This window comes from Thunnus albacares, chromosome 20 (assembly GCF_914725855.1).
Source record: "Thunnus albacares chromosome 20, fThuAlb1.1, whole genome shotgun sequence".
Classification (NCBI taxonomy): domain Eukaryota; kingdom Metazoa; phylum Chordata; class Actinopteri; order Scombriformes; family Scombridae; genus Thunnus; species Thunnus albacares.
In genome coordinates, this window is record NC_058125.1 from 8406584 (window position 1) to 8417024 (window position 10441).

General features: G+C 39.6%; 2 protein-coding genes and 1 non-coding gene across 3 annotated transcripts; all 3 read left to right on the forward strand.

The window, feature by feature from the left end:
- Positions 1 to 1090: 1090 nt before the first annotated feature.
- On the forward strand, positions 1091 to 5055 carry rsl1d1 (ribosomal L1 domain containing 1). The gene is made up of 9 exons (XM_044338553.1): positions 1091 to 1195; positions 1463 to 1602; positions 1721 to 1859; positions 2623 to 2771; positions 3358 to 3459; positions 3804 to 3897; positions 4210 to 4347; positions 4449 to 4637; positions 4757 to 5055. Exons 1-9 carry the CDS (start codon positions 1157 to 1159, stop codon positions 4898 to 4900), a joined length of 1134 nt encoding a protein of 377 aa, XP_044194488.1. The 5' UTR covers positions 1091 to 1156; the 3' UTR covers positions 4901 to 5055.
- LOC122972011 lies at positions 3544 to 3675 on the forward strand. The gene has a single exon (XR_006399622.1). It is a non-coding gene; the product is annotated as a small nucleolar RNA SNORA55 (small nucleolar RNA).
- A 3245-nt stretch (positions 5056 to 8300) lies between the features above and the next one.
- LOC122971435 (transmembrane protein 238-like) lies at positions 8301 to 10094 on the forward strand. Its single transcript, XM_044338080.1, has one exon. The coding sequence runs from the start codon at positions 8572 to 8574 to the stop codon at positions 9076 to 9078; it is 507 nt and encodes a 168-aa protein (XP_044194015.1). The 5' UTR covers positions 8301 to 8571; the 3' UTR covers positions 9079 to 10094.
- Positions 10095 to 10441: the final 347 nt, after the last annotated feature.

A 10441-nucleotide genomic window follows, 5' to 3' on the forward strand; every position in this document is an offset into this window, starting at 1 on the left:
ATGTATTGATGTTTAAGCTGAAATCTGACAAAGCTCACCTAATTATTCTATATTTAATTTTACTTTTTACATTTTTTTAATAATTTATATTTTTCAAAGCATTAGGTTTAAGTGAGAATTTCTTTTTTAAAATCCAATATAAAAATTCTAATTGATTTTTTTTTTTGAAAAAGCATTTTAAAAGTAAAGCAAAGCTTTTCTTAGCTTTCTTTTTTTTTATTGACATATTGTAAGAAGTAGTTACTAGTTTCTTCTTCCACAAAATGATCATATACTGAAGATAAGATATACTTTATTGTCCCTGAGGGGAAATTTGACTTGGGCAATAGTGCCATATCCAGCTGCAATCAACCCAAGTACGATATGTAACCAACAAAGTACAGTGGTACATCAAAGACAATGATTTACATACAACAAAAGAAAAAAAATATGTAAATATTGCACCAAATATTATAAAATGAGGAATGAAATGATGGAAACCATAATATCAAAATATTGATCTTGCGTTTTTTTTGTTTGTTTGTTGTTGTTGTTTATTTTTAAAGACAACAAACACTGAGCTAGGGGATATTACAGATCATATAACATTTTTAAACAAAAAACAGACTTTCGTAGTTTTTATAGCCTTTGGATTAGAGGAAAATTGAATTGAATCAATATACTGTTTGACCTCCTTTTTGAAAACCAAAATGTTCAACTTTTTACCTGCAAATGTGCTTTGATGAATATGAAATGTGGCCAAAAAATTAAAAGATGTATAACATATAGCTGATGATACAATTTAGAGTTTTCCTCTAGTATTCTAAACAGTACGTGTTTCCAAAATAGTATAAAATGTTCATCAATATGGCTGTTGATGAAGAAACACATAAAAGAGCCTCACAAAAGGGCCAAAAGAAGTGAACAGCAGGAGAGATACAACAAAATGTACAAATGATATCAATGTCCTTTCTGATTTTTTAAAAATATATCATAACTTGTCCAAAAATATAGAAAATATAAGTTTAAAAAAGCATTTTGTAGCAGGATTTCCCTTGTTTCAGTGCCTGTTTCAGATTCCTCGTACAAATAAAGTTTCAGTTTGTATTGTGTGACGTAGGCGCAAAATAACTGCGCATGCGTGGCGGTGGTACACACGTGAAGCAGAGGAGACAGCATGGCTGAAAAAACAGAAATTGCTTTAGACCGGGGGCAGGTAAAAAAAAACAAATCTTTTCGTTGTAACGCGTTCAAACTTTGGTAGATAGAAGTTTTGTTTATATGTTGGTGAGAAATTAATTAGGAGTTGACAGCAGCGAGAAGCTAAATAGCATGAACTAACTTGGTTGCTTGACTAGTTTAGCCACGAAGCTAATTCACAGTGGCACCATAATAAGTTCTTTCGACGCTGTTATAAAATTACTGTATGAAATCCGCTTGTTTGTATTGCCTTAACACACAATGACATACATTTTTCTCCCAGGTGAAAAAGGCCGTTCAAGCGCTGCAGGCTTTCCTGAAAACCAAGTCCACCAGTAGTTCTCTGTTCCTGGACGACACTCAACAGATCAGCCTGCTCTTCACCTTCTGGAAGGTCCCGAAAGAGGCACAGACCATCCGCATGTGAGTCCACCTGAAGCTACCTTCATGCTTGACCTGTACTTCTTGACCAGAGTAGAGAATTCATTGATATTAAAATACGTCCTAAATGTCACTCTTGTGTTTCCCGTCCTGTCCTCAGTCCCTTGCCCCATGGCCAGAGGCCGGACACAGAGGAGGTCTGTCTGTTCACCAGAGATGAGCCCAAGATGACCTCAGAGCAAACCCAGAGGTTTTATAAGAAGTTGCTGGAGGAGAGGGGCGTCAAAAACATCACTGAGGTACCTACCAGTCAGTCTATATGGAGCACTGACAGCTGCTGATTTGATCAGTTTTGCTTGAACACATTGATCAGCTCAAATAAACATCTAGTGCAGTATAAGAAACATATAGTCAGGGTGGCAGAGTTTGTTGCAACTTGTAAGTCCTTAAATTGCAAAAGACCCCCAGTTGATGTGAGGATACACAGCAGAATGCTGTCTACATGTGACTGGTGTTCATATTGTTTTAGGCTAAATGTGATATAATTGTTGGATGTTTTAACACACATACGGTTAGACACCAAAACTTTTTCAAGAGTCTAAAACATTGATAGTAATTGTGCAAGTTTTGAGTAACGGAGTGCTGGTATAGTTGCCTCTGTGTTCACAAACTACCTTTGATTAAAAGTTCATCTTCATTCCCCAGTGGTCGCCTCTGTGCTTTCTAGCAAACACAGGATATCATGAACTGTAGTAGAAATATAGTAAACGTATATTTAGGATACCGATTTGCAACACATAATCACAGAGAAGACCCTGAAAACCCACAAGTTACAACTACAATTGCCAATTTTTATTTATTTGATAATTTTCATATGATTCATATTTTCTTCTTTAGTGTTGTATCTAAGTGGCGAACAAATTGTCAAATAGCACCCCATCACATCCTCTTCCTCCAGTTACACTTTGGATGGGCAGTGATGTCATTGAGAGATGAAAGTGTATACAGATTGACTTTTGGTCAAGTAGTATTAATCATGATGTATGCATGTATCCGGGGCAGATCATCCCCTACAAGGTCCTGAGGACGGAGTACAAACCGTTTGAAGCCAAACGCCGTCTGCTGGGGAATTTTGACATGTTCCTCTCTGACGACCGCATCCGCCGCCTGCTGCCGTCCCATCTCGGAAAACATTTCTACCAGAGGAAGAGGTAAGAATTTTCTTTTCTTCTCCAAAAACACGATATTACAACTTGATACCAATCAGAATGTCACAAGATGTATTCATGTCCTACAATCAGCAAATCTGAGTGATAAAATAAATGAAATGAGGTTTCTGACATTACTAAGGCTCAAAATGTCCCATCAACATGGTTCTCATATTCCTGGAACCCTGAAAATCTCCTCTATCTCCTCATATATGAATATTTGTGCTACGTCAAGCTATTCTGGACATAAAGTCAAAGAACTGCAAAGTTTCAATTTTTAGTAGGTCTCCATAAAAATTCCGGTACTGCATGTACACGATTACTAACATGCAAAGTGACTGTATTTCTGAGTGGTGTCCTTGGGAAAAAAACAATATATTACATGCCTTAAGCCTATAAATGAAGGATATTTAAAACGAGCAAAACCACTCTGGTGTACAGAGCATTAAGCAGTAATTGTAGTGTGATGTTTTGCTTACAGTCGACCAGTTCGGATGGACTGGGATACTACTGGGTTTTTTGTGTTTTTGTATCATGTGGCTCTGTAGCTTCAGTGGCTGTGTTCTCACCCTGTTCTCGTCTCCACCAGAGAGCCGCTGTGTGTGAACCTGCAGAGCAAACAGCTTGCCAGAGACATCCAGAAAGTCATCCAAGGCACCAATGTGAAGGTCACAAACAAGGGCTGCTGCTGGTGAGATTTTCTATACTGCTTGTGTTCCTAATACCTTTGTACCTTTTTTTTAAAAAAAAAATGTGTCTTGCTCTAGAATTAATAGCACCTTACAGCAACCCTGTCAACTGTGTTGAGTGTTTGATACGGGCAATGTTGGTGCCATAGAGACTTCAATGTATATCCAGATGGACCTCCTCCTCCCGTGGAGCCCGTCTCTACAACTTTGATACACAATATCTAATGTCTAGCTCATATGAAATGTTAAAATCCCTACCTTTTATACAACTTGTGCTGTTTACAATGTCACCTTAGCGTTTCACATCATAACTCAGAATTATCTTGCATGGTGGCCTGTGTTGCAGTATGGCTCGTGTTGCTCATTCCGGCATGACGGCAGATGAGGTGACAGAAAACATTGAAGCTGCTGTCCAAACAGTGGTGGCCAAACTACGTATGGTGAGAGAATTGTCTGGTGTTTTCATTGGGTTTGGTTCAGCCAGTTGGACAAATATGTTAAAGATCACTTTGAAATTCCCTTAATTCCCTTTTTTAAATTTAATATGTCTTAATGTGGATAATTCAGTGTTCTTCAAGAGGTGTTTTTGTCCTAATTGTCTTAAGCTGCTCCCAATTTAGAGTCTGTGTTTCACCACTGCTTACTCGTTCACTTTGTCTTACACAGTGTAGCACTTACACATCAAATTAAAATGTGCAAATGTTACATTTCTGCTTGTTTTTACTGATTTCTTCTGTCATTACTGTGTGTAGAAAGGACCAGTGATGAAGCTTATCCACTTAAAGAGTCAAACCTCAGTGGCCCTGCCCATCTACACCTCAGAGCTGAACCACCTCACTGTGCTGGACGACGCAGAGAAGCAGAAGCAGGCTCAGAGTCCTAAGGCAAAGGTGAGATTTTTTTTTTTTTTTTTAAATGTTTGTCTTTTGTTCGAGCCAGATTTATTGAAAGTACTTGTAAAATAACCATCTTGTGTGTTTGTGAATTTCAGGAAGCTGCTGCCAAAAAGCAGGCAAAGAACAAGACAGAGGACACAAAGCAAACAGACACCACCGCAGAGGGAAAGGGAGAGGAGAAGAAGAAGGCGAAGGGAAAGAAAAAGAAGGCAGCGGAGGAGGAAGAGGAAGAAATCCCACAGCTGGTTCCCATAGAAACGCCGAGCAAAAAGCCTAAAGTGGAGGTCAGTGCTTCTCGCAGCTACAAGATTTAAATACTTAAACTACTTAAAATATTTCAACTGACAGTTTGGAAAAATCCAGACAATTGTGTTTTTTAAATAATTTCATCTCTGTGTTGTAGAAGCCACCCAAAAAGAAGCAGCAGCTGAAGAAAGCACCCAAACCTGCCGTACTGAAGAAAGGAACAAAAGCTCAAAGCAAACTGACCAAGAAAGCTGGCAAGACTGATTCCAAAGTAAAAAGGAAAGTTCCTAAACTGAAATAACTGTCAGTAGCACATCTTTTCATATTGCCTTTTTCAACATGGACATTTGACACAATATTCAGGAGCAGATTGTTTATAGAATGATCAATATATTCATCCTGTTTTGTCTTGTTTGCTTGACTGAAGCAGATTATAAACGTATCTATCAGAAATGATCTACGGCTTTATTGTGTTTTCTACATGCTTTGTAAGAATAAAATGCTTATGATGGTCAGTGAGTATTCATATACAGTAGAATTGGTGTTCTGCATACCAAGTTGGAATTTCTATTTATTATCGAAACATTATGTGAAGACTGAATGCAGCGTCATCCTGGATAAAACACTCTGCGGTTCCCCGTTCAGTCTGGAGTGAGACAAGCTCACATCCTCTCACCAGTCCTCTTCCTCCTCACCATGGATTGGATTGTGTCCCAAACCACAGCAGATAAAGCCAGAGGCATTAAGTGGACCCTGTTCAGCCAGCTTGGAGATTTGTCTGTGACCATTGTTGCCACCAAGGACAGCATACAAAGGAAAAGACAGACAAGCTTGAGTATTCGCCAAGCAAACAGGTCTGAACATCAACAAAACTCAGACGATGTTCATTAATAAAACACTCCCAGCAGCAGTTTTAATAGACGGTGAGCCACTACTCATTAAGGCAAAAGTTATCAGCAAGGACAGTGGGTGAGATTGGAGAAAGCCCAGGGTGCGTTTTCCCCAACATCTTGAATTTCAAGCGAAACAGCCTAAAACCCATCGTCAAGTCCAGGCACTGAATGCCGACAGGAAACCAAAACTGATAAAGGATTGATGGATGCCTGAGAAGTCTGTGTGGCCTAACAAGATCACTGCCTCAGAATTACACAGAAAAACTAAAAGCAAGAACATTACCAGGCAATTGTGAAATCTGAGCCATGTGTTTTGAATGGAGGCAGGCTGCTTCCCAAATGTTGCCCTGAGATGGACTCATCAATGAAAAAGACAAAAAAAAAAAAAAGGCCTGGTGCAGAACTGAGACAGGCGTGCTAGCCAAGATGAACTTAGCTTGGGGCAACTCAATATGTTGCCAGTGATTAGGAACAATGCAAGGAGCTGCACTGTAGTCCTATGTCCTGCAGGGGTGAAGAGGATTAAGGCAGTACATAATACTGGGTTGATTAGTTTTATTTTGTGAATTTAGCATTTAAATTTTACAGGAACTTAGAGGAATGGTTCATAATTTTTCAAGTTGGTCCTAAAATAACAGTCAGATGCCCAAATAAACATTGACACATGTTATTCTTGCTGTAATCATTCCTCCTGTTCATACTGACCATTAAGAGATCCCTTCATAATACACATTCAATGTGAGTGATGGTTGACAAAATCCACAGTCCTCCTTCTGTGCAAAATGTATTTTAAACTTTATTTGAAGCTAATATGATGCTTCAGTCGTTCAAATTAGTCAATATCTTTCCAAGTTAAAGTCTTTTTGGTGCCGAATTCCCTCTTTTTGTTCCAATCCTTGCACTGCAGCTGAACAGGATAACATTGTCTAGACACAAGACTTACTAAAGAGACAAACTGTGGAGATATCCACTTATTATGACAACTCAGACATATGAAGCCTCATATTATCTTCAGATAAATTTTTAAATACATTTTTGCTCAAAACGAGTGGAAAACTGGATTTTGTCCCCCATTTGAAGTGGATCTTCTAATGGTCAGTATGAACAGGAGGAATGATTTCAGTGAGGAAAACCTGTTTCAATGTTCATTTGGGCACTTGACTGTTGTTTTGAAACTGACTTGAAAAATTGTGAACTCGTCCTTTGAAGGTATTGTTTATGGCATGAATATAATGAAAATACTTCTTATTCTTTCAGAATGTCCTCTTTTTGATGACCTTTTCTCTTTGGTTAGCTAAACCACTCAGACATTTCTTTCTCAGCAAAGCCAGTTTTTGTGACAACAGCAGATCATGTTCATCATAGCTGTATATACTTAAAGATAGCATTTCCCAAGATGGGAGTCAACACATCACGATGTTGCAGAATGACTCACTAAAGATGAATAAACAGGCATATAACTGACTTTTGTGACTGAATAATTTATATCACCAATTGTAGGTGTCTTAAACAGCTCATTAAACCAGTCTGCCCATTTCCATCTGAAAGACAAAGTTTCAAGTCAAAGGTACTTCATTTTGGAATCACCTCATAGAGCATTACCATCAGGCTATACAGTATACTAAATGACATGACACTAATAAATATGGGCTGTTTTGTGTGCTTTAACATCTGAAGTGTGTTAGTCTTGGGAAGTGTTTGCTCATGGTGAATTTAGCCATCAGAGCGGTGCACGTATAGCTGCTGGCTGTATCAGATGACATGCCTATTGTTGATGGGATTATGCTGAGGCTTGTACAGCTGCTGCCTGCTACTCGCATGCAATATTGCTACGTGGGCAGGATTATATCTTTTATCAGGTATTTCACCTTTACAACACCTGAATGTTCTCTGTAGTGAAATTACCATACTATCATACCATCCACAAACTGATCTGGTGAATTAAAACGTGGATTTTTCTACATTTCTCAAGTAGACAGTACTCAGTGTACAGTGTGTTTTTGGTGGTATAATGTAACAAGATGATCAGCATAAGTGGACAGCCAATTGGTGGTGATGATATTGTTGTCAACAGGTGGGTTGGGTCTGTGTATTCATCCAAGCCCTCCCTCTGCTGTGTGGGTGTGGCGGGCCATCTGGAATTACAGTGTGTTAACAGGTTTCTGGGCAAGAGAATAAGCGATGCATCATGCAGACACTCGCTTGGAGATCTTACAGATGATATATCTTCTTCATATGACTGCTGGGAGGTGGATGCGTTTACAGTTGATTTCAACAAGGACTGGGTGAGCAAACAGGACAACTCAAGACAGAATTAAGGAGGAAAGTTGGAGAGGTATGCATGTTCGGTGGCTGGTTCTTCCATTATTCATGCGTTAAAAGGTTCTCGGAGGGGAGAAACAAAGCGGACACAGGCATCTTTCTGTGAAGCAACCATGGAAGCAATTGGAGAAACTTCATTTCCAGATGACTCCGGCAGTCAAAGCCTGTGTCCAGACCCTCACTCAGGCGCCGCAGTGGCCCCAGGCTGGTCTTACCTCCACAAGCCCATCATTGCAATGGTGATGGGGTCTCTGATGTCTGCTGCGGGTGCACTCCTCTTCTTGCTTCAGTCCACAGGGGTGACGCAGGCACCCCGCTCTGTAGCCTCCGCCTGCCTGTCCATAGGGCTGATGTTTGTGGTAGTGGGGCTGGTATGGGTCCCCATCCTGAAAGAGAAGCAGAGGCGGAAACGGTACAGCCAGGGAGCTTGAATGAGAAGATGAAGATCACTCTTATGATGCTGTTAGAGTGCAAACACTATTTTTGTCAGTGATGATGCAACTGTTTACTTTGAAACCTCCAACACAGTCACAAGCTGGAGTGGCTTCTTGCTGATAACGGTTTGCACACGTTGTACTTTGATCAGTGTCATTGCAGATTGTTTCATGTGTTTCTGTCAGTCAGTCAGTCAATCAGTCAGGGCTACGCTGTCCTGCAGCTGCCAGCACCTGCTGCTTCTGACTTGTTTCTACATCTGGATTAAATCTGGGAGAAGCTGTGCAGAAAGCTTTTGGTTTGGAGGACCTCCACTGCCACCATGTCAACATCTGTACAGATCGAGCCAGTCATGGAGAGGACGTATGGAGGAGTTGGACGCTGCAAGTGCTCATTTTGGTTTGCGGTTGCCCATGACATACTCGGTGTGTTCATCATGATGGTGGGGGTGTTTGGAGGCCTTGTTGTCCACGACTTGTTCATCTACGCCGGGGCCATTGTCATTTTCTTCAGCCTGATTTGGTGGGTGTTCTGGTACTCCGGGAACATCGATGTGCCCCCGGAGGAGCTGGAGGACGACGTGGGCCTGATCAAACTGAAGAACCGTGGGCTCAGCCGGGTTGTGAGGCGTGTGTCCAACCGCCTCTCCAATGGGATCAGAAACTCTTTCAGAAGGAATGGCAGGTCTTTCAGAGAGGGCCCCTTGGACAACAACAGACCTTCAAACACTGGACAGCTGCCAAGCACAGATGTGTCGCTCTACACTATCTATGACAGCAACATCGCCTCCTCATCAAAAACACTAGTGAGAGAGACACTGTTAATATGAACTAAACCGTCACTAATGACACCAAGAGACACTAAACTTGGATCATATTTATTTCCTTTCTTATCAGTTTATTCTGTTGAAAGGGATTTTGTGTTTGCTCTGCTAATATGCACTAGTAATGATTAGACAGCACTGAAGATAAGATCCACATGCTCTTATCCAGCTGATAAGGTGTAAACCTTGCACACTATAACAGAGTGCTGCAAATGCAAACTGCAAAGTCTCATCAGTCACTGTTGTTATAGAAGGATATACTGTCAGAGGGATGTTTTTTCTTGTTTATTTTATATATATATATATATGAAGATAAATTTAAACTTCACGCTCTCTATTTAATCACCTGTCTAAAGATAAAGTGCGCAGAGACTAAACACACCGTTTTGAATGATGTGTGTAATTTATTTCAATAAATACTTTTTATGAAGCAAAGACAAAAGACAAACGTAATCTAAATTCCACCGGAGCAACATCACTTATATTGATGATACTGTATGTGAAGACAAACACACACTGTCTAATTTCACCAGTCAGCTAATAACAGCTGCAATTAGCAATGATTGCTAATGCAGAGATAACGGTTTATTTTCAGACTTTGGTTACTTATGCACTCACTCATGCAGGCTGTTGTGTTCCAGGATAAATAGTTGCCAGGCTTCTATATTAACTTGTAAGCAAAATACATGTAAATAAAGTTCATCTATTTCTGCCTTGTCACAACATTATTTAGTAAATTGATGGTAAAGTTCATAAAGTTTAACCACTGGAAGTTTTAAATCTCATATCTCATATAATCTCACTTGTGCAATTTGACTGTAAATACATATTGAGTCATGATTAGCCTTCACACCCACTTTGTGATATCATTAATTGTGCTGGATGGTACGTGTCTCAAACTCATATTTAAGAGAAGCTCAGATAAATCTTCCCTCTTATGCACAGAAATGTGAACAGCCTTTTGGTGTCAGTTTGTTTAAGTGTTTGAAACAGTTGTGAAATAATGTTAATGTGCTTCTATATATTATACAGAGAAGATGATTGTGTTGACGCCTGTTGACATGAAATAAGAAACACTGAGGTGATGAGTCCAAATTCCCCCAATATCAGACCCCTAAGAAATATTTGACCAGCCACAAAAAAGCTGTAAAATTTCAGGTTATTTATTTTATTTAATTTTAATTTTTATTGATTGTGTCCAACATTTTGTCACAGGAGGAAAGTTATAGTACATTTCTTTGTACATGTTCAGACTGTGAACACCCATTTATCCCCCACCCACCCATCCCTATAACTGCTAATTAAATGGTAGAAACAATACTGAATAATAATCAATAGTACAGTATGAAAAAGTAGGTTTACCAGCATA